At 40.4% G+C, this 27,618-nt stretch overlaps 3 protein-coding genes across 3 annotated transcripts; all 3 read left to right on the top strand.

Annotated features, from left to right (window-relative positions):
• Positions 1-4,724: 4,724 nt before the first annotated feature.
• LOC116410376 (protein kinase C delta type-like) lies at positions 4,725-7,165 on the top strand (the record flags this gene model as incomplete). Its single annotated transcript, XM_031900731.1, has 7 exons — positions 4,725-4,886; positions 5,322-5,413; positions 5,649-5,711; positions 5,995-6,133; positions 6,259-6,420; positions 6,530-6,652; positions 6,950-7,165. Coding segments are annotated over exons 1-7 (957 nt in total), but the record flags the coding sequence as incomplete, so codon positions are not given.
• Positions 7,166-12,924: 5,759 nt separating this feature from the next.
• On the top strand, positions 12,925-16,392 carry LOC116410537 (protein kinase C delta type-like; the record flags this gene model as incomplete). The annotated part of the gene is made up of 9 exons (XM_031901385.1): positions 12,925-13,360; positions 13,713-13,792; positions 13,939-14,112; positions 14,550-14,641; positions 14,877-14,939; positions 15,222-15,360; positions 15,486-15,647; positions 15,757-15,879; positions 16,177-16,392. Coding segments are annotated over exons 1-9 (1,446 nt in total), but the record flags the coding sequence as incomplete, so codon positions are not given.
• A 5,914-nt stretch (positions 16,393-22,306) lies between these two features.
• On the top strand, positions 22,307-27,026 carry LOC116410375 (protein kinase C delta type-like). The gene is made up of 10 exons (XM_031900730.1): positions 22,307-22,742; positions 23,094-23,173; positions 23,320-23,493; positions 23,942-24,033; positions 24,269-24,331; positions 24,619-24,757; positions 24,883-25,044; positions 25,154-25,276; positions 25,674-25,906; positions 26,948-27,026. The coding sequence occupies exons 1-10, from the start codon at positions 22,346-22,348 to the stop codon at positions 27,024-27,026; spliced, it is 1,542 nt and encodes a 513-aa protein (XP_031756590.1). The 5' UTR covers positions 22,307-22,345.
• Positions 27,027-27,618: the final 592 nt, after the last annotated feature.

Here is a 27,618-nt window from a genome sequence, read left to right as displayed (position 1 = left end):
GTGCCCTGCTCTTATACTGACCCCTACTGGTGAGGAAACTTTTATTCCAAGTTCATGGTTTACAATTTAAAGGGGTGGTTCACCTTTACATTAGGTTTTAGTATGTTATACAATGGGCAGTTCTTAGCAACTTTTAAAATTTTCTTTATTTTTGTATCTTTTTTAGTTTTTGAATTATTTGCCATTCTCTTCTGACCCTTTTCAGCTTTCAAATGGGGGTCACTGACCCCGGCAGCCAAAATCTATTCATCTAGGAGGCTACAATTTATTATTACCTTTTATTCCTTATCTTTCTATTCAAACCCTCTTCTATTCAAATTCCAGTCTCCCATCCACACCATTGCCTGGATGCTAGGGTAATTTGGACCCTAGCAACCAGAGAGCTGCTGAAATTTCAAACTGAAGAGCTGCTAAACAAAATGCTAAAATTCAAAAAACAGTGATAACAAAAAATGAAGACCAACTGCAAATTGTCTCAGATATTAGTGTCTACTTCATACTAAAAGTTCATTTAATGGTGAACAACCCCTTTAAATGAGTGTCAGCAATTCTCTAGTAAGTTACAGTACAATGAAAACCACTCAGACTCTATTTAATGTTGTGGGTTCATTAGCTCAACAAGGATAATATGTAAACAAAATGTTCTATTGTATATAATGGTGAATACACACACACACACACAAATTGAAAGCAATCATTAAAGGGTTGGTTCATATTCAGGTTAACTTAATATGTTATAGAATGTCCTATTCCTAGAAACTTTGCAATTGGTCTTCATTCTTTATTTATTTATATTTTTTGCCTTCACTAGCTTTCAAATGGGGGTCACTGACCCCGGCAGCCAAAAACTATTGCTCTGTGAGGCTGCAATTTCTTATTTATTGTTACTTTTTATTTCTCTTTAATCCCCCTCCTATTGATATTACAGCTTCTCATTCAAACAGCTGCTTGGTTGCTAAGGTATACAGGACCCTAGCAACCAGATCACTGCTGAAATTTCAAACTGTTGAACAAAAATCTAAATAACAGAAAAACCACAAAAAATATGGAAATTGTCTCAGAATATCCGTCTGTGTCATACATAGTTACATAGTTACATAGGGTTGAAAAAAGACCAGTGTCCATCAAGTTCAACCCATCCAAGTAAACCCAGCACACTTAACCCACACCTACCAATCTATACACTCACATACATACACTATATATACAACCACTAGTACGAACTGTAGATATTAGTATCACAATAGCCTTGGATATTCTGATTGTTCAAGAACTCATCCAGGCCCCTCTTATAGACATTAACAGAATCTGCCATTACCACATCACTAGGAAGGGCATTCCATAACCTCACTGCCCTCACCGTGAAAAACCACCTACGCTGCTTCAAATGGAAACTCCTTTCCTCTAATCTAAAGGGGTGACCTCTGGTGCGCTGATTGTTTTTATGGGAAAAAAGAACATCCCCCAAATGCCTATAATCCCCTCTAATGTACTTGTACAGAGTAATCATGTCCCCTCGCAAGCGCCTCTTTTCCAGAGAAAACAACCCCAACCCTGACAGTCTCACCTCATAGTTAAAATCTTCCATCCCCTTAACCAGTTTAGTTGCAGTCTCTGCACTCTCTCCAGCTCATTAATATCCTTCTTAAGGACTGGAGCCCAAAACTGCACCGCATACTCAAGGTGAGGCCTTACCAGGGACCTATAAAGGGGCAAAATTATGTTCTCATCCCTTGAGTCAATGCCCTTTTTTATACAAGACAGCACTTTATTTGCTTTAGTAGCCACAGAATGACACTGCCTGGCATTAGACAACTTGTTATCAACAAAAACCCCTAGATCCTTCTCCATTAAGGAAACCCCCAACACACTACCATTCAGTAGATAGTTAGCGTTTATATTATTCCTACCAAAGTGCATAACTTTGCACTTATCAACATTGAACCTCATTTTCCAGTTTGCTGCCCAGTTATCTAATTTTGTCAAATCGCTCTGCAAAGCAGCAGCATCCTGCATGGAACTTATAGTTTTGCACAATTTAGTGTCATCAGCAAAAATAGAAACAGTACTGTCTATGCCCACCTCCAGGTCATTAATAAACAAGTTAAAAAGCAAAGGCCCAAGGACTGACCCCTGCGGTACTCCACTAACCACACTGGCCCAATTAGAAAATGTTCCATTTACAACCACTCTTTGTACTCTATCCTTCAGCCAGTTCTCTATCCAATTACAAATATTATGTTCTAGGCCAATATTCCTTAATTTGATCATTAACCTTCTGTGAGGTACTGTATCAAACGCTTTAGCAAAGTCCAAGTAGATGACATCAACTGCCATTCCAGCATCAAGGTTCCTACTCACCTCCTCATAAAAGGCAACTAAATTAGTCTGGCAAGATCTGTTACGCATAAAACCATGCTGGCACAAACTAATAGTATTGTGAACTGCAATGTATTCAAGTACCCTATCCCTTATTACCCCTTCCAAAAGTTTTCCTACTACTGATGTCAGACTAACAGGCCTATAGTTTTCAGGCTGAGAACGGGATCCCTTTTTAAATAACGGCACCACATTAGCAATCCGCCAGTCTCTTGGCACCATGCCACAACCCCTTTAAATGATCCTTAGGAATATATTTTGGAAACTTCAATAGTCACAATTTATAAAAGGGAAAAAAAGGAAAATGTGCATAAATACTGCTGAATTTTAGAGAAGTCAATGGGAATTCAAGCAACTTTATTATTTTTCCTGTTTATTAATATAGTCAAGGTCTTTGGTCTCATTGAAAATAAAGGGATTGTTTTGTTTATGTGCGACTTTTTATTAATCTACAACAAACTGTAACCGTGATTATTCTGTCAGAATTTCTAAATGAAAACATTTGCTTGCAGTGATGAGTGATTTTTTTTTTCCAGGCATGGATTTGCAGCGAATTTCAACATTCCACCATTGGCGAATTGTTTTGCAAAACTTCTGCATAAATTTTCCACTAAAAAATTAGCTGTGCGTCAAAAAAAGTTGCGTCAAAATGGGCGCGGTTGCGTCATAAATAGGCACTCTTCAAAAAAAAAAAGACCCAGGCATCCAAAAATTTGCGCAACAACCGCGTTTCATGGATTTATCACCGTTGGGGCAGATTCGATCATCGCTATATGCTTGTCATATTTGTTCAAGTTTATTTACAATAAAAAAAATGCAATGAAATATTTGAAATTGTGCAGTGAGGATTTAAAGTGGCTTTGCTTAAAGTGACACTGCGAAGAGTCCAGTAGTTATGGGGAGTGTGTGTTGGTTTGTGCAGAATGTCTGATGGCTTGTGGGTTCTGTTCTGTTTTTCCCTGACCAGTGGAACATACTAACTGAACATTTAGGATGGGGGGTTCTTTTTATTGTGGTAGATGTTCTCTGTTTCAGAAGGGGGATGAAAAGCTAAAAACAGTCAATAACCAAGATGGCGGCATTAATTATATCACAAGCTGGCAATCTTCAAAAAAGAGGAACATCGCCAAGATTTCATTGTGACATCATCATCTTGTCTTGAGTGACAATGATTTCCAAGTTACCAATGTAACCTGACACCCAACATATTGTTCCATTGTGACATCACACTCTTATTGTGACATCATCAGCCTACAAGTATAGAGTCTGACAAGCTTGTCACTTGTCAGTATTGTTTCGCTTCTGGACGGTGTCACTGCACCTCCTGTAGCAAACAAGCGACTTATATATAACATCAATATGAGTTCAACTGAAAAAAATAAAATTTTAAAAACTAAAAAGAAACGAAAAAGAAGTAATAAGGATGATTTGCAGAGGTCAGCAAAGAAAGTAAAAGGTAAGAATAATAATGATGAGCAAAGCTCCCCTGCAAACCAACCTTTGCCCAAAGCTGGAGGAAAGAAACGTCTGAGAGAAAACGAAGAACCACAGGATGAAATAAAAAGGAGAAAGGTAGAAAATGAGGGGAATATAGAGAAGACCCCCGCTACCCAGCCTGATGCAGGTATCCGCGGTAAGAAACGTTGCCGGAATTCAGATGAGGGGATTGCACGGAAGCAAGTGAAAAAGATGAAGTCTCCAGCATGTCAGCCTGGACCATCTCACTGCCCAACGGAGCAACCCAAGGAACCAGCAGGTCAGTTGGTAGGGACTGATATATAGGTTTAGTAGGTTTAAAGGGGATGTAATCAGTGCTGGGAACCAGCATTCTCATTGGTCAATTCTTCTGCATTTATAATGAGTTTTTTGCCAGAAGAATTCTTGCATCTATTATTATGTTTTTTGGCAATTTCTATAGCAAAACTCGGGGGCATAGTGGGACAGCATCATGGTTTGCTTTACAACCCCTTTAAAAAGGGTAAAGAGTATAGAGGCTGACTGGGAATCATGGGACTTGTAGTTTGTGGATGGTGCAATAAGATATCTTTAGAAGAGCATCACCAAAGGTGTTTCTTATGGGTAATCAATTACTTTCTTTCCCCTACAGAAGAATGTTCCAGCTACAGTCCAATCTCTATTGAGAGATTTTTATTCCACCAACACTTAGGAAGTGGGAGTTTTGGCAAGGTAAGTGATACATTGGCACATTCATGGTTATTCTGCTCATGAATTAAAAATTATTTCTATTTCACATACCATAACACTTTACTTCCACCCACTTTGCTCCTGATCCACTAACCTGCATCTCCCTCTCTCCTTATTGGCATCTTTAGGTGATGTTAGCAATGGACTCTGTCACATCCCAATATATAGCCATAAAGACTCTAAAGAAGAGGAAGCTCCTAGAAGAAGATGAGCGCGAGTTCATAATGGTGGAACATCAGATATTGCAGATAGCAAATGAATGCAAGTTCCTGACGGGATTATATGCTGCATTCCATAATAAGGTAAGTACCAGTTTGCATCACTGTCTCCTGGTTCCATATTCTCATTCCTAATGAAGGTAGGGTTGCCACTTTCCTGGCTTCTTACTCCGGGCAGAGGACGAGCAGTGGTGGGCATAGACATCATGGGGGCAGGGAGGGGGCGGGCAAGTGACATCATGGGGCAGGACTATGGTGGGGCGTTCGGCCAATCACTCTGTCAATCTCAGTGAGTCCTTTCCGCTTTAACTAATTTGGCAGCCTTTCTGAGCTGTTTGGGCCAAAACTAGACAGGTGGCAACTCTAGATGAAGGGAAACAATGCTCAACAACTGAAGCTGATCTTAAGGTGGCCTTACACGGGCCGATAAACCCAATATCACCCAACTCAATTCTTAGCTACTATTCTTATGGTATTTGGTGTCTGAGATGTAACCTCACTCCCTTCTTTTCTGTATAGGATTATGTCTTCTATGCTATGGAATATTTACCTGGAGGAAGCTTAGGAGAACTGCTGTCAGCAAGAGGACCACTAAATATTGAAACTGTAAGGTAGGTCAGACTTCTGTACCAGAAGCCAAAGGCTTGGCCACCTCTTTTACATAACTAAGACAAGTAAACCATTAAAATTAGTCAATTCTAAGTGCTATTCTATGCACTTTTGTAATTTATATTCATGATTTATTTATTTGCTGTAATTCCAAGATTTTAAGGGATAGAGTACAATATGAATACATTTTATTGGATGTACACCAAAATGCTAAGTTCTTTCTTTCCTTGCTGATAGGTTCATAGCTGCAGAGTTGATATGCGGAATCTCCTTTCTGCACTCCAAAGGCATTGTCCATCGGTAAGTCACCAATGCTTTAGTACTGTTACACCAGGTACCCAAATCAAGGGCCTACCACCCAGTAATTGCCACTATCGCTCTGTCCCAGTGGGCCAGTCCAACCCAGCATCTATGCACGGCCAGGCCTGGATTTGTGGAGAGGCAGCAAAGGCCCAGGCCTAGGGCAGCACAAATTTATGGGCGGCACTGTGATTTTTCTCACATATGGAGTAATGGGGACATCTTGCGTGCGGGGGGGGGGTGTCCGTGACTGTGGCTAATATTCTTATAATGTCTCTTTCAGTGACCTGAAGCCAGAAAATATCCTACTGGACTCTGTCGGTCATATTAAAATAGCAGACTTTGGTCTCGCTCTAGAGAATATGTTTGAAGGACAGACAGCCACAGAATACGCCGGAACTCCAGGGTACATTGCACCAGAGGTAAGGTCTTTTTTTAATGAATAGTTTTGCTTTGTCTGCCCATATTTAATTTTTAATTAGATTTAGGGAAATAATTTATGATGTGTTGGGTAAATAATGCCATTGTTCTGCATTTGCTATTACAGATGACAGGAAAAAAGAAATACAATGCGTCTGTCGACTGGTGGTCATATGGGATTATACTGTATGAGATGGTAACTGGAAAGATGCCATTCCAATCCATTCCAAAAGGTGAAATCAAATGTTTAAGGACTTTAAAAGGTGATATTAAGGATCTCATCACAAAGGTAAGAATAAGAGAGTAGTACAACACTTGGCAGTTAGAGACCAATATGGCAGATAGATGGATGGAGAGAATGTATGGGATGTGCTTACTTATGATGTATCTTTTCACAGCTCCTGCGGAAAGATCCTGCTGGTCGGCTTACAGATGCAAGCAGCATGAAAGCCCACCCTTTCTTTAATCCAATAGTTTGGGAGGACCTTGAAGCAGGTAGAATGGAGCCCCCCTTCAGTATGGTAGGTATTAAAACATTCAATAGCCATCTCTTTGTCTATTCTCAGACTGTAGTTATGCCCACATTAGAAAACAATAGAAGTCCAATATTTCTAGAACAAATCTAATTGTAAGGTTTTAAAGGATAAGCAAACCTTTAAAATAAGCAAATGTAAAATTGACGAGATTGCTATTTTAAGCACTTTTGCAATTTACATGATCATTTTTTTAATTCCAAGATTCTTCTGTTCTTCTGGTTAGGGAAGACATAAAAAAAATTATCTGAGGTTTCTAATGTTTCCCTAACCTTCTGTTTTTAGCCCAGAGTGATGATAACTGAAGAAGTGCTGCCACATGAGCAGGTATTATGTTCAGAAGAAGAGAAGTCTCCAATTGCTAAAAAGGACCAATCACTCTTCAAAGGGTTCACATATGTGAGTCCCTACTGGAGAGCAAGCTCAGCTCCAACTACTGAGCAAAAGATAGAAAAGAAGGAGGAAGAGAGAGAAAAAGAGAAGGAGAAAGAAAAAGAGAAAGAGAAGGAGAAAGAGAAAGAAAAAGAGAAAGAGGAGAAAGAAAAAGAGAAAGAGGAAAAAGAAAAAGAGAAAGAGAAAGAGGAGAAGGAAAAGGAGAAGAAGAAAGAAGAGGAGAAAGAGAAGGAGAAGAAGAAAGAAGAGGAGAAAGAGAAGGAGAAGGAGAAAGAGAAAGAAAAAGAGGAGAAGGAGAAAGAAAGAGAGATAGAGGAGAAAGAAAAAGAGAAAGAGACGGAGAAAGAAAAAGAGAAAGAAAAAGAGAAGGAGAAAGAGAAAGAGGAGAAAGAAAAAGAGAAAGAAGAGAAAGAGAAGAAGAGGAGTTGGTGCATCCTTCAGTAAATTCTATGCAGTTGGATACACCATACCAATACAAAAACAGGAATATTTTCTGTACGATGAAGAAAAAGATGCAAAGAGATGTAAAGAGAATGTTTTGAGGCCTAGAAGAACAGCAGAGATAACCGTTGCTCTCTGTACGTTAGTAGCAGCTCCCTTAGCTGCTACTAATGGAGAAGAAACAGCGATGGATTTCGGGATCCAATTAGGGTTGCCACCTCTGCCGGCTTTCTTCACCGGCAGGGGGTGGGGGTGATGTCACGGGGGGCGGGAAGAGGTGGGCCCGTGACATCAAGTGGCAGGGAAGAGACTGGGCCATGGCGTCACGGGAGTGGGGCTATGAAGCAGCAACCAGCGACTGGCCGATCACTGCGTCAATGTTAGTGAGCCCTCCCCAGGTTTCGGTTTTGATCCATACAGCCCTTACGAAAACCTGGCTGTCCAGGACAAAACCGAACAGGTGGAAACCCTAGATCCGATGCGCCTAGAAGGGGCCTAACGTTTGCCCGTCAATACCTAAAACCCCCACAGGTTCAAAACATCTAGGATAACAACTATGGATGGATTTTGTGCTTTGTAATGTTGTAAATACTTGATCTGATGTAATAAATATTTATTAATAAAAATAAATCTAAAAAAATGTAAAAGTATGTTCACCTTTTTTATTTGTATAATTTTTAAATGATGTTGCTTGTTTCACTGAACTGCAATCATCCCTGATAAATAATTCTTTTTATCTACTCAGTGACACAAAAAAAAGTATAATTTGATGGATTAGGTTAGAAATTAATTACACTAATCAAGCAAGGGTTATTGATAGGGTTGCCACCCAGCCAGTATTTTACCGGCCTAGCCAGGGCCGGGCCTGGTATTACAAATTTACTGGCAATGTACTTGTTGGTAAATTTGTAATCCCTAATGTTCTTCCTCCAGCCTGTCCCAATTCTGCCCCCACTCTCCCTCCAGCCTGTCCCAATTCTGCCCCCACTCTCCCTCCAGCCTGCCCCAATTCTGCCCCCACTCTCCCTCCAGCCTACGCCAATTCTGCCCCCACTCTCCCTCCAGCCTGACCCAATTCTGCCCCCACTCTCCCTCCAGCCTGCCCCAATTCTGCCCCCACTCTCCCTCCAGCCTGCGCCAATTCTGCCCCCACTCTCCCTCCAGCCTGCCCCAATTCTGCCCCCACTCTCCCTCCAGCCTGCCCCAATTCTGCCCCCACTCTCCCTCCAGCCTGCCCCAATTCTGCCCCCACTCTCCCTCCAGCCTGCCCCAATTCTGCCCCCACTCTCCCTCCAGCCTGCCCCAATTTATAAACAGAAAAAAAGGGAATTTGCCCAGGGGACCCTCACTGTTGGGTCTTTTCAATCCTCTGCAGTCCAGTTCATTGATGTAGAGCAGGGATGGCCAATATATCGATCGCGGTCCACTAGTCGATCCCCCGAGGATTCCTGGTGGACCGTGATCAAGCCGGGGATGCGGAAGTGCTCGGTGAATGCGTACATACGCTAAAAAATTCACAGATGTCTATAGGCTAATAAAACTGTCCCAAAAATAAAGTGTTCCTAACACGTATAAAGGATGAGTATGTATAAATGTACACCATGAACTACCCAAAGGAAGTTAGTTGTAAGCAACGGAATTCCCACTATACTGATAAGACTAATCATAGTTACATATATAGGGTTGAAAAAAGTCCATCAAGTTCAACCCTTCCAAGTAAACCCAGCACACCTATACTGATCTATGTATACACTCACATAAACTATATATACAACCACTAATACTAACTGTAGATATTAGTATCACAATAGCCTTGGATATTCTGATTGTTCAAGACTCAGGCCCCTCTTATAGGTATTAACAGAATCTGCGATCACAACATCACTAGGAAGGGCATTCCCCAACCTCACTGCCCTCACCGTGAGGAACCCCCTACGCTGCTTCAAATGGAAGCTCCGTTCCTCTAATCTAAAGGGGTGACCTCTGGTGCACTGATTGTTTTTATGGGAAAAAAGAACCCCCCCCCTATCTGCCTATAATCCCCTCTAATGTACTTGTACAGAGTAATCATGTCCCCTCACAGGCGCCTCTTTTCCATAGAAAACAACCCCAACCCTGAACCCTGACAGTCTAACCTCATAGCTTAAATCTTCCATCCCCTTTACCAGTTTAGTTGCAGTCTCTGCACTCTCTCCAGCTCATTAATATCCTTCTTAGGGACTGAAGCCCAAATCTGCCCCCCATACTCAAGGTGAGGCCTTACCAGGGACCTATAAAGGGGCAAAATTATGTTCTCATCCCTTGAGTCAATGCCCTTATTTATACAAGATGGCACTTTATTTGCTTTAGTAGCCACAGAATGACACTGCCTGGAATTAGACAACTTGTTATCAACAAAAATCCCTAGATCCTTCTCCATTAAGGATCCCCCCAACACACTACCATTCAGTAGATAGTTCGCGATTATATTATTTCTACCAGAACATGTATGATGTTCCTAATTCTATAAGCAGCTGGGATGTACGTAGTGTCAAAATTAAAACTATAAGGGAGAGGTCCAAATAGATTTGTCTTTGTGAGTAACTGTTCTCTATCAACCTTACATGCCAAATTCCTGGTTTCCATGACCCATTCTCTTTTATATCCTTTCTCTGTAAACCTCTCCTCTAAAATGGAACATCCTAATGCAATTAAAATGATGATTGCTAGTGGCAAACAATTGCAATCTGTGATTTTTCAATACAATTTGGTCTCTATTTTATCACTCTCGCTGAAAGGTGTCACATCTAGGCAATTCATTTCTTTTTTATCACACTCTGCTGTAAAACTCAGATTAATAAATGTTAGAATTGATATATACAACAAAATTCTCAGTTTTGTGGCTTGTTTGTGTGCACTGTGAATCCTATGATCCCAGGGGGCGGCCCATAGTATGTAATATGGCAGGATTAGCCAATGGCACATACTACCAAAAGACTATATTTTTATGAAAATGGTTTATTTACATATGGGCTGTTTATGTGATACATTTTATACAAACCTACATTGTTCGGGGGTATAGTTTTCCTCTGAGACAGGGGTGCTGTAGCCATAAACCTCCTGGGGGTAGCCAGGGTCCTGACTTAAAGCAATGCTGTTTTACTCAGACATGGGAAGGAAGCCATAGGCGGTGAATAAAGAAGAGTTATGTGCATTTACAATTGTCAACACCAACACAGACAGTATTCCCCACCTACACTTGTTGGGTATGTGCCCTGCTCTTATACTGACCCCTACTGGTGAGGAAACTTTTATTCCAAGTTCATGGTTTACAATATAAAGGGGTGGGGTTCACCTTTACATTAGTTTTTAGTATGTTATACAATGGGTAGTTCTTTGCAACTTTTAAACTTTCCTTTATTTTTGTATTATTTGCCATTCTCTTCTGACTCTTTTCAGCTTTCAAATGGGGGTCACTGACCCCGGCAGCCAAAATCTATTCATCTAGCAGGCTACAATTTATTATTACTTTTTATTCCTTATCTTTCTATTCAAACCCTCTTCTATTCAAATTCCAGTCTCCCATCCACACCACTGCCTGGATGCTAGGGTAATTTTGACCCTAGCAACCAAAGAGCTGCTGAAATTTCAAACTGAAGAGCTGCTAAACAAAATGCTAAAATTCAAAAAACACTAATAACAAAAAATGAAGACCAACTGCAAATTGTCTCAGAAATTAGTGTCTACTTCATACTAAAAGTTCATTTAATGGTGAACAACCCCTTTACAATGAAAACCACTCAGACTCTATTTAATGTTGTGGGTTCATTAGCTCAACAAGGATAATATGTAAACAAAATGTTCTATTTTATATAATGGTGAATACACACACACACACAAATTGAAAGCAATCATTAAAGGGGTGGTTCATATTTCGGTTAACTTAATATGTTATAGAATGATCTATTCCTAGAAACTTTGCAATTGGTCTTCATTCTTTATTTATTTATATTTTTTGCCTTCATTAGCTTTCAAATGGGGATTACTGACCTCGGCAGCCAAAAACTATTGCTCTGTGAGGCTGCAATTTCTTATGTATTGTTACTTTTTATTTCTCTTTAATCCCTCTCCTATTGATATTACAGCTTCTCATTCAAACAGCTGCTTGGTTGCTAAGGTATACAGGACCCTAGCAACCAGATCACTGCTGAAATTTCAAACTGTTGAACAAAAATCTAAATAACAGAAAAACCACAAAAAATATGGAAATTGTCTCAGAATATCCATCTGTGTCATACAACCCCTTTAAATGATCCTTAGGAATATATTTTGGAAAATTCAATAGTCACAATTTATAAAAGGGAAAAAAACTAAAATGTGCATAAATACTGCTGAATTTTATAGAAGTCAATGGGAATTCAAGCAACTTTATTATTTTTCCTGTTTATTAATATAGTCAAGGTCTTTTGTCTCATTGAAAATAAAGGGATTGTTTTGTTTATGTGCGACTTTTTTTTAATATACAACAAACTGTAACCGTGATTATTCTGTCAGAATTTCTAAACGAAAACATTTGCTTGTAGTGATGAGTGATTTTTTTTATCCAGGCATGGATTTGCAGCGAATTTCCGCATTTCACCATTGTCAAATTGTTTTGCAAAACTTCTGTATAAATTTGCTACTAAAAAATTTGCTGTGCGTCAAAAAAAGTTGCGTCAAAATGGGCGTTGTTGCGTCTCTCCAAAAAAAAATGACCCAGGCAACCAAAAATTTGTGCAACAATCCCGTTTCATGGATTTATCGCCGTTGGGGCAGATTCGCTCATCGCTATATACTTGTTATATTTGTTCTGTTTTTCCCTGACCAATGGAACATACTAACTGAATATTTAGGGTGGGGGGGTTCTTTTTATTGTGGTAGATGTTCTCTGTTTCAGAAGGGGGAAGAAAAGCTAAAAACAGTCAATAACCAAGATGGCGGCATTAATTATATCACAAGCTGGCAATCTTCATTAAAAAGGAACATTGCCAAGATCTCATTGTGACATCATCATCTTGTCTTGAGTGACAATGGTTTCCAAGTTACCAATGTAACCTGAGACACGTCATATTGTTGCATGGTAACATCATCATCTTGTCATGTGACAATGGTTGCCAAGTGACCTATGTAACCTGAGATACTTCATATTGTTGCATGGTGACATCATCATCTTGTCATGTGACAATGGTTGCCAAGTGACCTATGTAACCTGAGATACTTCATATTGTTGCATGGTGACATCATCATCTTGTCATGTGGTTTCCTAGTTATCGATGTAACCTGACACCCACCATATTGTTCCATTGTGACATCACACTCTTATTGTGACATCATCAGCCTACAAGTATAGAGTCTGACAAGCTTGTCACTTGTCAGTATTGTTTGCTTCTGGACGGTGTCACTGCACCTCCTGTAGCAAACAAACAACTTATATATATAACATCAATATGAGTTCAACTGAAAAAAATAAAATTTTAAAAACTAAAAAGAAACGAAAAAGAAGTAATGAGGATGATTTGCAGAGGTCAGCAAAGAAAGTAAAAGGTAAGAATAATAATGATGAGCAAAGCTCCCCTGCAAACCAACCTTTGCCCAAAGCTGGAGGAAAGAAACGTCTGAGAGACAACGAAGAACCACAGGATGAAATAAAAAGGAGAAAGGTAGAAAATGAGGGGAATATAGAGAAGACCCCCGCTACCCAGCCTGATGCAGGTATCCATGGTAAGAAACGTTGCCGGAGTTCAGATGAGGGGATTGCATGGAAGCAAGTGAAAAAGATGAAGTCTCCAGCATGTCAGCCTGGACCATCTCACTGCCCAACGGAGCAACCCAAGGAACCAGCAGGTCAGTTGGTAGGGACTGATATATAGGTTTAGTAGGTTTAAAGGGGATGTAATCAGTGCTGGGAATCAGCATTCTCATTGGTCAATTCTTCTGCATTTATAATGAGTTAGTTGTCAGAAGAATTCTTGCATCTATTATTATGTTTTTTGGCAATTTCTATAGCAAAACTCAGGGGGCATAGTGGGACAGCATCATGGTTGGCTTTACAACCCCTTTAAAAAGGGTAAAGAGTATAGAGGCTGACTGGGAATCATGGGACTTGTAGTTTGTGGATGGTGCAATAAGATATCTTTAGAAGAGCATCACCAAAGGTGTTTCTTATGGGTAATCAATTATTTTCTTTCCCCTACAGAAGAATGTTCCAGCTACAGTCCAATCTCTATTGAGAGATTTTTCTTCCACCAACACTTAGGAAGTGGGAGTTATGGCAAGGTAAGTGATACATTGGCACATTCATGGTTATTCTGCTCATGAATTAAAAATTATTTCTATTTCACATACCATAACACTTTACTTCCACCCACTTTGCTCCTGATCCACTAACCTGCATCTCCCTCTCTCCTTATTGGCATCTTTAGGTGATGTTGGCAATGGACTCTGTCACATCCCAATATATAGCCATAAAGACTCTAAAGAAGAGGAAGCTCCTAGAAGAAGATGAGCGCGAGTTCATAATGGTGGAACATCAGATATTGCAGATAGCAAATGAATGCAAGTTCCTGACGGGATTATATGCTGCATTCCATAATAAGGTAAGTACCAGTTTGCATCACTGTCTCCTGGTTCCATATTCTCATTCCTAATGAAGGTAGGGTTGCCAACTTTCCTGGCTTCTTACTCCGGGCAGAGGACGGGCAGTGGTGGGCATAGACATCATGGGGGCAGGGAGGGGGCGGGCTGGTGACATCATGGGGGCAGGACTATGGTGGGGCGTTCGGCCAATCACTCTGTCAATCTCAGTGAGTCCTTTCCGCTTTAACTAATTTGGCAGCCTTTCTGAGCTGTTTGGGCCAAAACTAGACAGGTGGCAACTCTAGATGAAGGGAAACAATGCTCAACAACTGAAGCTGATCTTAAGGTGGCCTTACACGGGCCGATAAACCCAATATCACCCAACTCAATTCTTAGCTACTATTCTTATGGTATTTGGTGTCTGAGATGTAACCTCACTCCCTTCTTTTCTGTATAGGATTATGTCTTCTATGCTATGGAATATTTACCTGGAGGAAGCTTAGGAGAACTGCTGTCAGCAAGAGGACCACTAAATATTGAAACTGTAAGGTAGGTCAGACTTCTGTACCAGAAGCCAAAGGCTTGGCCACCTCTTTTACATAACTAAGACAAGTAAACCATTAAAATTAGTCAATTCTAAGTGCTATTCTATGCACTTTTGTAATTTATATTCATGATTTATTTATTTGCTGTAATTCCAAGATTTTAAGGGATAGAGTACAATATGAATACATTTTATTGGATGTACACCAAAATGCTAAGTTCTTTCTTTCCTTGCTGATAGGTTCATAGCTGCAGAGTTGATATGCGGAATCTCCTTTCTGCACTCCAAAGGCATTGTCCATCGGTAAGTCACCAATGCTTTAGTACTGTTACACCAGGTACCCAAATCAAGGGCCTACCACCCAGTAATTGCCACTATCGCTCTGTCCCAGTGGGCCAGTCCAACCCAGCATCTATGCACGGCCAGGCCTGGATTTGTGGAGAGGCAGCAAAGGCCCAGGCCTAGGGCAGCACAAATTTATGGGCGGCACTGTGATTTTTCTCACATATGGAGTAATGGGGACATCTTGCGTGCAGGGGGGGGTGTCCGTGACTGTGGCTAATATTCTTATAATGTCTCTTTCAGTGACCTGAAGCCAGAAAATATCCTACTGGACTCTGTCGGTCATATTAAAATAGCAGACTTTGGTCTCGCTCTAGAGAATATGTTTGAAGGACAGACAGCCACAGAATACGCCGGAACTCCAGGGTACATTGCACCAGAGGTAAGGTCTTTTTTTAATGAATAGTTTTGCTTTGTCTGCCCATATTTAATTTTTAATTAGATTTAGGGAAATAATTTATGATGTGTTGGGTAAATAATGCCATTGTTCTGCATTTGCTATTACAGATGACAGGAAAAAAGAAATACAATGCGTCTGTCGACTGGTGGTCATATGGGATTATACTGTATGAGATGGTAACTGGAAAGATGCCATTCCAATCCATTCCAAAAGGTGAAATCAAATGTTTAAGGACTTTAAAAGGTGATATTAAGGATCTCATCACAAAGGTAAGAATAAGAGAGTAGTACAACACTTGGCAGTTAGAGACCAATATGGCAGATAGATGGATGGAGAGAATGTATGGGATGTGCTTACTTATGATGTATCTTTTCACAGCTCCTGCGGAAAGATCCTGCTGGTCGGCTTACAGATGCAAGCAGCATGAAAGCCCACCCTTTCTTTAATCCAATAGTTTGGGAGGACCTTGAAGCAGGTAGAATGGAGCCCCCCTTCAGTATGGTAGGTATTAAAACATTCAATAGCCATCTCTTTGTCTATTCTCAGACTGTAGTTATGCCCACATTAGAAAACAATAGAAGTCCAATATTTCTAGAACAAATCTAATTGTAAGGTTTTAAAGGATAAGCAAACCTTTAAAATAAGCAAATGTAAAATTGACGAGATTGCTATTTTAAGCACTTTTGCAATTTACATGATCATTTTTTTAATTCCAAGATTCTTCTGTTCTTCTGGTTAGGGAAGACATAAAAAAAATTATCTGAGGTTTCTAATGTTTCCCTAACCTTCTGTTTTTAGCCCAGAGTGATGATAACTGAAGAAGTGCTGCCACATGAGCAGGTATTATGTTCAGAAGAAGAGAAGTCTCCAATTGCTAAAAAGGACCAATCACTCTTCAAAGGGTTCACATATGTGAGTCCCTACTGGAGAGCAAGCTCAGCTCCAACTACTGAGCAAAAGATAGAAAAGAAGGAGGAAGAGAGAGAAAAAGAGAAGGAGAAAGAAAAAGAGAAAGAGAAGGAGAAAGAGAAAGAAAAAGAGAAAGAGGAGAAAGAAAAGAGAAAGAGGAAAAAGAAAAAGAGAAAGAGAAAGAGGAGAAGGAAAAGGAGAAGAAGAAAGAAGAGGAGAAAGAGAAGGAGAAGAAGAAAGAAGAGGAGAAAGAGAAGGAGAAGGAGAAAGAGAAAGAAAAAGAGGAGAAGGAGAAAGAAAGAGAGATAGAGGAGAAAGAAAAGAGAAAGAGACGGAGAAAGAAAAGAGAAAGAAAAAGAGAAGGAGAAAGAGAAAGAGGAGAAAGAAAAAGAGAAAGAAGAGAAAGAGAAGAAGAGGAGTTGGTGCATCCTTCAGTAAATTCTATGCAGTTGGATACACCATACCAATACAAAAACAGGAATATTTTCTGTACGATGAAGAAAAAGATGCAAAGAGATGTAAAGAGAATGTTTTGAGGCCTAGAAGAACAGCAGAGATAACCGTTGCTCTCTGTACGTTAGTAGCAGCTCCCTTAGCTGCTACTAATGGAGAAGAAACAGCGATGGATTTCGGGATCCAATTAGGGTTGCCACCTCTGCCGGCTTTCTTCACCGGCAGGGGGTGGGGGTGATGTCACGGGGGGCGGGAAGAGGTGGGCCCGTGACATCAAGTGGCAGGGAAGAGACTGGGCCATGGCGTCACGGGAGTGGGGCTATGAAGCAGCAACCAGCGACTGGCCGATCACTGCGTCAATGTTAGTGAGCCCTCCCCAGGTTTCGGTTTTGATCCATACAGCCCTTACGAAAACCTGGCTGTCCAGGACAAAACCGAACAGGTGGAAACCCTAGATCCGATGCGCCTAGAAGGGGCCTAACGTTTGCCCGTCAATACCTAAAACCCCCACAGGTTCAAAACATCTAGGATAACAACTATGGATGGATTTTGTGCTTTGTAATGTTGTAAATACTTGATCTGATGTAATAAATATTTATTAATAAAAATAAATCTAAAAAAATGTAAAAGTATGTTCACCTTTTTTATTTGTATAATTTTTAAATGATGTTGCTTGTTTCACTGAACTGCAATCATCCCTGATAAATAATTCTTTTTATCTACTCAGTGACACAAAAAAAAGTATAATTTGATGGATTAGGTTAGAAATTAATTACACTAATCAAGCAAGGGTTATTGATAGGGTTGCCACCCAGCCAGTATTTTACCGGCCTAGCCAGGGCCGGGCCTGGTATTACAAATTTACTGGCAATGTACTTGTTGGTAAATTTGTAATCCCTAATGTTCTTCCTCCAGCCTGTCCCAATTCTGCCCCCACTCTCCCTCCAGCCTGTCCCAATTCTGCCCCCACTCTCCCTCCAGCCTGCCCCAATTCTGCCCCCACTCTCCCTCCAGCCTACGCCAATTCTGCCCCCACTCTCCCTCCAGCCTGACCCAATTCTGCCCCCACTCTCCCTCCAGCCTGCCCCAATTCTGCCCCCACTCTCCCTCCAGCCTGCGCCAATTCTGCCCCCACTCTCCCTCCAGCCTACGCCAATTCTGCCCCCACTCTCCCTCCAGCCTGCCCCAATTCTGCCCCCACTCTCCCTCCAGCCTGCCCCAATTCTGCCCCCACTCTCCCTCCAGCCTGCCCCAATTCTGCCCCCACTCTCCCTCCAGCCTGCCCCAATTTATAAACAGAAAAAAAGGGAATTTGCCCAGGGGACCCTCACAGTTGGGTCTTTTCAATCCTCTGCAGTCCAGTTCATTGATGTAGAGCAGGGATGGCCAATATATCGATCGCGGTCCACTAGTCGATCCCCCGAGGATTCCTGGTGGACCGTGATCAAGCCGGGGATGCGGAAGTGCTCGGTGAATGCGTACATACGCTAAAAAATTCCCAGATGTCTATAGGCTAATAAAACTGTCCCAAAAATAAAGTGTTCCTAACACGTATAAAGGATGAGTATGTATAAATGTACACCATGAACTACCCAAAGGAAGTTAGTTGTAAGCAACGGAATTCCCACTATACTGATAAGACTAATCATAGTTACATATATAGGGTTGAAAAAAGTCCATCAAGTTCAACCCTTCCAAGTAAACCCAGCACACCTATACTGATCTATGTATACACTCACATAAACTATATATACAACCACTAATACTAACTGTAGATATTAGTATCACAATAGCCTTGGATATTCTGATTGTTCAAGACTCAGGCCCCTCTTATAGGTATTAACAGAATCTGCGATCACAACATCACTAGGAAGGGCATTCCCCAACCTCACTGCCCTCACCGTGAGGAACCCCCTACGCTGCTTCAAATGGAAGCTCCGTTCCTCTAATCTAAAGGGGTGACCTCTGGTGCACTGATTGTTTTTATGGGAAAAAAGAACCCCCCCCCTATCTGCCTATAATCCCCTCTAATGTACTTGTACAGAGTAATCATGTCCCCTCGCAAGCGCCTCTTTTCCAGAGAAAACAACCCCAACCTCGACAGTCTCACCTCATAGCTTAAATCTTCCATCCCCTTTACCAGTTTAGTTGCAGTCTCTGCACTCTCTCCAGCTCATTAATATCCTTCTTAGGGACTGAAGCCCAAATCTGCCCCCCATACTCAAGGTGAGGCCTTACCAGGGACCTATAAAGGGGCAAAATTATGTTCTCATCCCTTGAGTCAATGCCCTTATTTATACAAGATGGCACTTTATTTGCTTTAGTAGCCACAGAATGACACTGCCTGGAATTAGACAACTTGTTATCAACAAAAATCCCTAGATCCTTCTCCATTAAGGATCCCCCCCAACACACTACCATTTAGTAGATAGTTCGCATTTATATTATTTCTACCAGAACATGTATGATGTTCCTAATTCTATAAGCAGCTGGGATGTACGTAGTGTCAAAATTAAAACTATAAGGGAGAGGTCCAAATAGATTTGTCTTTGTGAGTAACTGTTCTCTATCAACCTTACATGCCAAATTCCTGGTTTCCATGACCCATTCTCTTTTATATCCTTTCTCTGTAAACCTCTCCTCTAAAATGGAACATCCTAATGCAATTAAAATGATGATTGCTAGTGGCAAACAATTGCAATCTGTGATTTTTCAATACAATTTGGTCTCTATTTTATCACTCTCGCTGAAAGGTGTCACATCTAGGCAATTCATTTCTTTTTTATCACACTCTGCTGTAAAACTCAGATTAATAAATGTTAGAATTGATATATACAACAAAATTCTCAGTTTTGTGGCTTGTTTGTGTGCACTGTGAATCCTATGATCCCAGGGGGCGGCCCATAGTATGGATTATGGCAGGATTAGCCAATGGCACATACTACCAAAAGACTATATTTTTATGAAAATGGTTTATTTACATATGGGCTGTTTATGTGATACATTTTATACAAACCTACATTGTTCGGGGGTATAGTTTTCCTCTGAGACAGGGGTGCTGTAGCCATAAACCTCCTGGGGGTAGCCAGGGTCCTGACTTAAAGCAATGCTGTTTTACTCAGACATGGGAAGGAAGCCATAGGCGGTGAATAAAGAAGAGTTATGTGCATTTACAATTGTCAACACCAACACAGACAGTATTCCCCACCTACACTTGTTGGGTATGTGCCCTGCTCTTATACTGACCCCTACTGGTGAGGAAACTTTTATTCCAAGTTCATGGTTTACAATATAAAGGGGTGGGGTTCACCTTTACATTAGTTTTTAGTATGTTATACAATGGGTAGTTCTTAGCAACTTTTAAACTTTCCTTTATTTTTGTATTATTTGCCATTCTCTTCTGACTCTTTTCAGCTTTCAAATGGGGGTCACTGACCCCGGCAGCCAAAATCTATTCATCTAGCAGGCTACAATTTATTATTACTTTTTATTCCTTATCTTTCTATTCAAACCCTCTTCTATTCAAATTCCAGTCTCCCATCCACACCACTGCCTGGATGCTAGGGTAATTTTGACCCTAGCAACCAAAGAGCTGCTGAAATTTCAAACTGAAGAGCTGCTAAACAAAATGCTAAAATTCAAAAAACACTAATAACAAAAAATGAAGACCAACTGCAAATTGTCTCAGAAATTAGTGTCTACTTCATACTAAAAGTTCATTTAATGGTGAACAACCCCTTTACAATGAAAACCACTCAGACTCTATTTAATGTTGTGGGTTCATTAGCTCAACAAGGATAATATGTAAACAAAATGTTCTATTTTATATAATGGTGAATACACACACACACACACAAATTGAAAGCAATCATTAAAGGGGTGGTTCATATTTCGGTTAACTTAATATGTTATAGAATGATCTATTCCTAGAAACTTTGCAATTGGTCTTCATTCTTTATTTATTTATATTTTTTGCCTTCATTAGCTTTCAAATGGGGATTACTGACCCCGGCAGCCAAAAACTATTGCTCTGTGAGGCTGCAATTTCTTATGTATTGTTACTTTTTATTTCTCTTTAATCCCTCTCCTATTGATATTACAGCTTCTCATTCAAACAGCTGCTTGGTTGCTAAGGTATACAGGACCCTAGCAACCAGATCACTGCTGAAATTTCAAACTGTTGAACAAAAATCTAAATAACAGAAAAACCACAAAAAATATGGAAATTGTCTCAGAATATCCATCTGTGTCATACAACCCCTTTAAATGATCCTTAGGAATATATTTTGGAAAATTCAATAGTCACAATTTATAAAAGGGAAAAAAACTAAAATGTGCATAAATACTGCTGAATTTTATAGAAGTCAATGGGAATTCAAGCAACTTTATTATTTTTCCTGTTTATTAATATAGTCAAGGTCTTTTGTCTCATTGAAAATAAAGGGATTGTTTTGTTTATGTGCGACTTTTTTTTAATATACAACAAACTGTAACCGTGATTATTCTGTCAGAATTTCTAAACGAAAACATTTGCTTGTAGTGATGAGTGATTTTTTTTTTCCAGGCATGGATTTGCAGCGAATTTCCGCATTCCACCATTGGCGAATTGTTTTGCAAAACTTCTGCATAAATTTTCCACTAAAAAATTCGCTCTGCGTCAAAAAAAGTTGTGTCTAAATGGGCGCGGTTGCGTCATAAATAGGCTCTCTCCAAAAAAAAAGACCCAGGCATCCAAAAATTTGCGCAACAACCGCGTTTCATGGATTTTTGCAAAACTTCTGTATAAATTTGCTACTAAAAAATTTGCTGTGCGTCAAAAAAAGTTGCGTCAAAATGGGCGTTGTTGCGTCTCTCCAAAAAAAAATGACCCAGGCAACCAAAAATTTGTGCAACAATCCCGTTTCATGGATTTATCGCCGTTGGGGCAGATTCGCTCATCGCTATATACTTGTTATATTTGTTCTGTTTTTCCCTGACCAATGGAACATACTAACTGAATATTTAGGGTGGGGGGGTTCTTTTTATTGTGGTAGATGTTCTCTGTTTCAGAAGGGGGAAGAAAAGCTAAAAACAGTCAATAACCAAGATGGCGGCATTAATTATATCACAAGCTGGCAATCTTCATTAAAAAGGAACATTGCCAAGATCTCATTGTGACATCATCATCTTGTCTTGAGTGACAATGGTTTCCAAGTTACCAATGTAACCTGAGACACGTCATATTGTTGCATGGTAACATCATCATCTTGTCATGTGACAATGGTTGCCAAGTGACCTATGTAACCTGAGATACTTCATATTGTTGCATGGTGACATCATCATCTTGTCATGTGACAATGGTTGCCAAGTGACCTATGTAACCTGAGATACTTCATATTGTTGCATGGTGGCATCATCATCTTGTCATGTGACAGTGGTTTCCTAGTTATCGATGTAACCTGACACCCACCATATTGTTCCATTGTGACATCACACTCTTATTGTGACATCATCAGCCTACAAGTATAGAGTCTGACAAGCTTGTCACTTGTCAGTATTGTTTGCTTCTGGACGGTGTCACTGCACCTCCTGTAGCAAACAAACAACTTATATATATAACATCAATATGAGTTCAACTGAAAAAAATAAAATTTTAAAAACTAAAAAGAAACGAAAAAGAAGTAATGAGGATGATTTGCAGAGGTCAGCAAAGAAAGTAAAAGGTAAGAATAATAATGATGAGCAAAGCTCCCCTGCAAACCAACCTTTGCCCAAAGCTGGAGGAAAGAAACGTCTGAGAGACAACGAAGAACCACAGGATGAAATAAAAAGGAGAAAGGTAGAAAATGAGGGGAATATAGAGAAGACCCCCGCTACCCAGCCTGATGCAGGTATCCATGGTAAGAAACGTTGCCGGAGTTCAGATGAGGGGATTGCATGGAAGCAAGTGAAAAAGATGAAGTCTCCAGCATGTCAGCCTGGACCATCTCACTGCCCAACGGAGCAACCCAAGGAACCAGCAGGTCAGTTGGTAGGGACTGATATATAGGTTTAGTAGGTTTAAAGGGGATGTAATCAGTGCTGGGAATCAGCATTCTCATTGGTCAATTCTTCTGCATTTATAATGAGTTAGTTGTCAGAAGAATTCTTGCATCTATTATTATGTTTTTTGGCAATTTCTATAGCAAAACTCAGGGGCGTAGTGGGACAGCATCATGGTTGGCTTTACAACCCCTTTAAAAAGGGTAAAGAGTATAGAGGCTGACTGGGAATCATGGGACTTGTAGTTTGTGGATGGTGCAATAAGATATCTTTAGAAGAGCATCACCAAAGGTGTTTCTTATGGGTAATCAATTATTTTCTTTCCCCTACAGAAGAATGTTCCAGCTACAGTCCAATCTCTATTGAGAGATTTTTCTTCCACCAACACTTAGGAAGTGGGAGTTATGGCAAGGTAAGTGATACATTGGCACATTCATGGTTATTCTGCTCATGAATTAAAAATTATTTCTATTTCACATACCATAACACTTTACTTCCACCCACTTTGCTCCTGATCCACTAACCTGCATCTCCCTCTCTCCTTATTGGCATCTTTAGGTGATGTTGGCAATGGACTCTGTCACATCCCAATATATAGCCATAAAGACTCTAAAGAAGAGGAAGCTCCTAGAAGAAGATGAGCGCGAGTTCATAATGGTGGAACATCAGATATTGCAGATAGCAAATGAATGCAAGTTCCTGACGGGATTATATGCTGCATTCCATAATAAGGTAAGTACCAGTTTGCATCACTGTCTCCTGGTTCCATATTCTCATTCCTAATGAAGGTAGGGTTGCCAACTTTCCTGGCTTCTTACTCCGGGCAGAGGACGGGCAGTGGTGGGCATAGACATCATGGGGGCAGGGAGGGGGCGGGCTGGTGACATCATGGGGGCAGGACTATGGTGGGGCGTTCAGCCAATCACTCTGTCAATCTCCTGTCCGCTTTAACTAATTTGGCAGGCAGTTTTGGCCTGGACAGCCCTTCCAGGCTGTCTGGGCCAAAACTAGACAGGTGACAACCCTAGATGAAGGGAAACAATGCTCAACAACTGAAGCTAATGTTAAGGTGGCCTTACACGGGCCGATAAACCCAATATCACCCAACTCAATTCTTAGCTACTATTCTTATGGTATTTGGTGTCTGAGATGTAACCTCACTTCCTTCTTTTCTGTATAGGATTATGTCTTCTATGCTATGGAATATTTACCTGGAGGAAGCTTAGGAGAACTGCTGTCAGCAAGAGGACCACTAAATATTGAAACTGTAAGGTAGGTCAAACTTCTGTACCAGAAGCCAAAGGCTTGGCAACCTCTTTTACATAACTAAGACAAGTAAACCATTAAAATTAGTCAATTCTAAGTGCTATTCTATGCACTTTTGTCATTTATATTCATGATTTATTTATTTGTTGTAATTCCAAGATTTTAAGGGATAGAGTACAATATGAATACATTTTATTGGATGTACACCAAAATGCTAAGTTCTTTCTTTCCTTGCTGTTAGGTTCATAGCTGCAGAGTTGATATGCGGAATCTCCTTTCTGCACTCCAAAGGCATTGTCCATCGGTAAGTTACCAATGCTTTAGTATTGTTACACCAGGTACCCAAATCAAGGGCCTACCACCCAGTAATTGCCACTATCACTCTGTCCCAGTGGGCCAGTCCAACCCAGCATCTATGCACGGCCAGGCCTGGATTTGTGGAGAGGCAGCAAAGGCCCAGGCCTAGGGCAGCACAAATTTATGGGCGGCACTGTGATTTTTCTCACATATGGAGTAATGGGGACATCTTGCGTCCGGGGGGGGGGGGGGTGTCCGTGACTGTGGCTAATATTCTTATAATGTCTCTTTCAGTGACCTGAAGCCAGAAAATATCCTACTGGACTCTGTCGGTCATATTAAAATAGCAGACTTTGGTCTCGCTCTAGAGAATATGTTTGAAGGACAGACAGCCACAGAATACGCCGGAACTCCAGGGTACATTGCACCAGAGGTAAGGTCTTTTTTTAATGAATAGTTTTGCTTTGTCTGCCCATATTTCATTTTTAATTAGATTTAGGGAAATAATTTATGATGTGTTGGGTAAATAATGCCATTGTTCTGCATTTGCTATTACAGATGACAGGAAAAAAGAAATACAATGCGTCTGTCGACTGGTGGTCATATGGGATTATACTGTATGAGATGGTAACTGGAAAGATGCCATTCCAATCCATTCCAAAAGGTGAAATCAAATGTTTAAGGACTTTAAAAGGTGATATTAAGGATCTCATCACAAAGGTAAGAATAAGAGAGTAGTACAATACTTGGCAGTTAGAGACCAATATGGCAGATAGATGGATGGAGAGAATGTATGGGATGTGCTTACTTATGATGTATCTTTTCACAGCTCCTGCGGAAAGATCCTGCTGGTCGGCTTACAGATGCAAGCAGCATGAAAGCCCACCCTTTCTTTAATCCAATAGTTTGGGAGGACCTTGAAGCAGGTAGAATGGAGCCCCCCTTCAGTATGGTAGGTATTAAAACATTCAATAGCCATCTCTTTGTCTATTCTCAGACTGTAGTTATGCCCACATTAGAAAACAATAGAAGTCCTCCAATATTTCTAGAACAAATCTAATTGTAAGGTTTTAAAGGATAAGCAAACCTTTAAAATAAGCAAATGTAAAATTGACGAGATTGCTATTTTAAGCACTTTTGCAATTTACATGATCATTTTTTTAATTCCAAGATTCCTCTGTTCTTCTGGTTAGGGAAGACATAAGAAAGTTATCTGAGGTTTCTAATGTTTTTCCTAACCAGAAGAACATCAGATCAACCCTCTTTCTTTCTCCTGACAACTTCATTGCTCTGTATTGTTGTAATTTTATATATGATTTTGCCTAATAATTTAAGACTTCTGTTTTTAGCCCAGAGTGATGATAACTGAAGAAGTGCTGCCACATGAGCAGGTATTATGTTCAGAAGAAGAGAAGTCTCCAATTGCTAAAAAGGACCAATCACTCTTCAAAGGGTTCACATATGTGAGTCCCTGCTGGAGAGCAAGCTCAGCTCCAACTACTGAGCAACAGATAGAAAAGAAGAAGGAAGAGAGAGAAAAAGAGAAGGAGAAAGAAAAAGAGAAAGAGGAGAAAGAGCAAGAAAAAGAGAAAGACGAGAAGGAAAAGGAGAAAGAAAAAGAGAAGGAGAAAGAGAAAGAGAAAGAAAAAGAGAAAGAGGAGAAAGAAAAAGAGAAAGAGAAAGAGGAGAAGGAAAGGGAGAAGAAGAAAGAAGAGGAGAAAGAGAAGGAGAAAGAGAAAGAAAAAGAGAAGGAGAAGGAGAAAGAAAGAGAGATAGAGGAGAAAGAAAAAGAGAAAGAGAAGGAGAAAGAAAAAGAGAAGGAGAAAGAGAAAGAAAAAGAGAAAGAGGAGAAAGAAAAAGAGAAAGAGAAAGAGGAGAAGGAAAAGGAGAAGAAGAAAGAAGAGGAGAAAGAGAAGGAGAAAGAGAAAGAAAAAGAGAAGGAGAAGGAGAAAGAAAGAGAGATAGAGGAGAAAGAAAAAGAGAAAGAGAAGGAGAAAGAAAAAGAGAAAGAGAAAGAAAAGGAGAAGGAGAAAGAGAAAGAGGAGAAAGAAAAAGAGAAAGAGAAAGAGGAAAAGGAAAAGGAGAAAGAGAAAGAAAAAGAGAAAGAGAAGGAGAAGGAGAAAGAAAAAGAGAAGGAGAAAGAGAAAGAGGAGAAAGAAAAAGAGAAAGAGAAAGAGAATAAGAGGAGTTGGTGCATCCTTCATTAAATTCTATGCAGTTGGATACACCATACCAATACAAAAACAGGAATATTTTCTGTACGATGAAGAAAAAGATGCAAAGAGATGTAAAGAGAATGTTTTGAGGCCTAGAAGAACAGCAGAGATAACCGTTGCTCTCTGTACGTTAGTAGCAGCTTCCTTAGCTGCTACTAATGGAGAAGAAACAGCGATGGATTTCGGGATCCAATTAGGGTTGCCACCTCTGCCAGCTTTCTTCACCGGCAGGGGGTGGGGGTGATGTCACGGGGGGCGGGAAGAGGTGGGCCCGTGACATCAAGTGGCAGGGAAGAGACGGGCCATGGCGTCACGGGAGTGGGGCTATGAAGCAGCAACCAGCGACTGGCCGATCACTGCGTCAATGTTAGTGAGCCCTCCCCAGTTTTCGGTTTTGATCCAGACAGCCCTTACGAAAACCTGGCTGTCCAGGACAAAGCCGAACAGGTGGAAACCCTAGATCCGATGCGCCTAGAAGGGGCCTAACGTTTGCCCGTCAATGCCTAAAACCCCCACAGGTTCAAAACACCTAGGATAACAACTATGGATGGATTTTGTGCTTTGTAATGTTGTAAATACTTGATCTGATGTAATAAATATTTATGAATAAAAATAAATCTAAAAAAATGTAAAAGTATGTTCACCTTTTTTATTTGTATTATTTTTCGTCAACGAGCCGAGCATGTGGTTCGAGTGAGCGGTGCGGTGTCCTGTTCTAAAACCCACTACACTCTAAAGTAAGTTCCCGGCCGGGATTTTATAACCGTGAGTGCGAGATTCTCTTGAGGATTACCTCTATTTATCTTTTGGGGAGCCTGAATAAGATTACGATTACTATATTGGGGGGCGCGATAGCATATTGTGTGTGCCATAGGGGCTTGTATACCCAACTGTTTTATGAAGTATCCCCTATGGTGAAAACTTTGGGCTAGGATTATGATTCTACTGGCTGTATGAAGTTTGGGATTCTCCTTAGTTGGATTAGGGCCATTTTACCTTTGTTCCTATTGGGATCAAGATTAAGACATATAATTGGGATCTAGTTTTTATTAGCGATTAATTGGTGAGATTGGAATGT

This window comes from Xenopus tropicalis, chromosome 4, assembly GCF_000004195.4.
Source record: "Xenopus tropicalis strain Nigerian chromosome 4, UCB_Xtro_10.0, whole genome shotgun sequence".
Taxonomy (NCBI): domain Eukaryota; kingdom Metazoa; phylum Chordata; class Amphibia; order Anura; family Pipidae; genus Xenopus; species Xenopus tropicalis.
This window is presented reverse-complemented; position numbering and strand designations above follow the sequence as displayed.

Bases quoted from the DNA above. Each gene is read 5' to 3' on its own strand.
- LOC116410375 (XM_031900730.1), top strand. From the start codon at position 22,346: ATGAGTTCAACTGAAAAAAATAAAATTTTAAAAACTAAAAAGAAACGA. The intron at 24,758-24,882 runs GTAAGGTCTTTT...TTGCTATTACAG, and splicing joins CAGGGTACATTGCACCAGAG to ATGACAGGAAAAAAGAAATA. The intron at 25,907-26,947 runs AAAAGAGAAAGA...TGATCCAGACAG, and splicing joins AAAGAGGAGAAAGAGCAAGA to CCCTTACGAAAACCTGGCTG.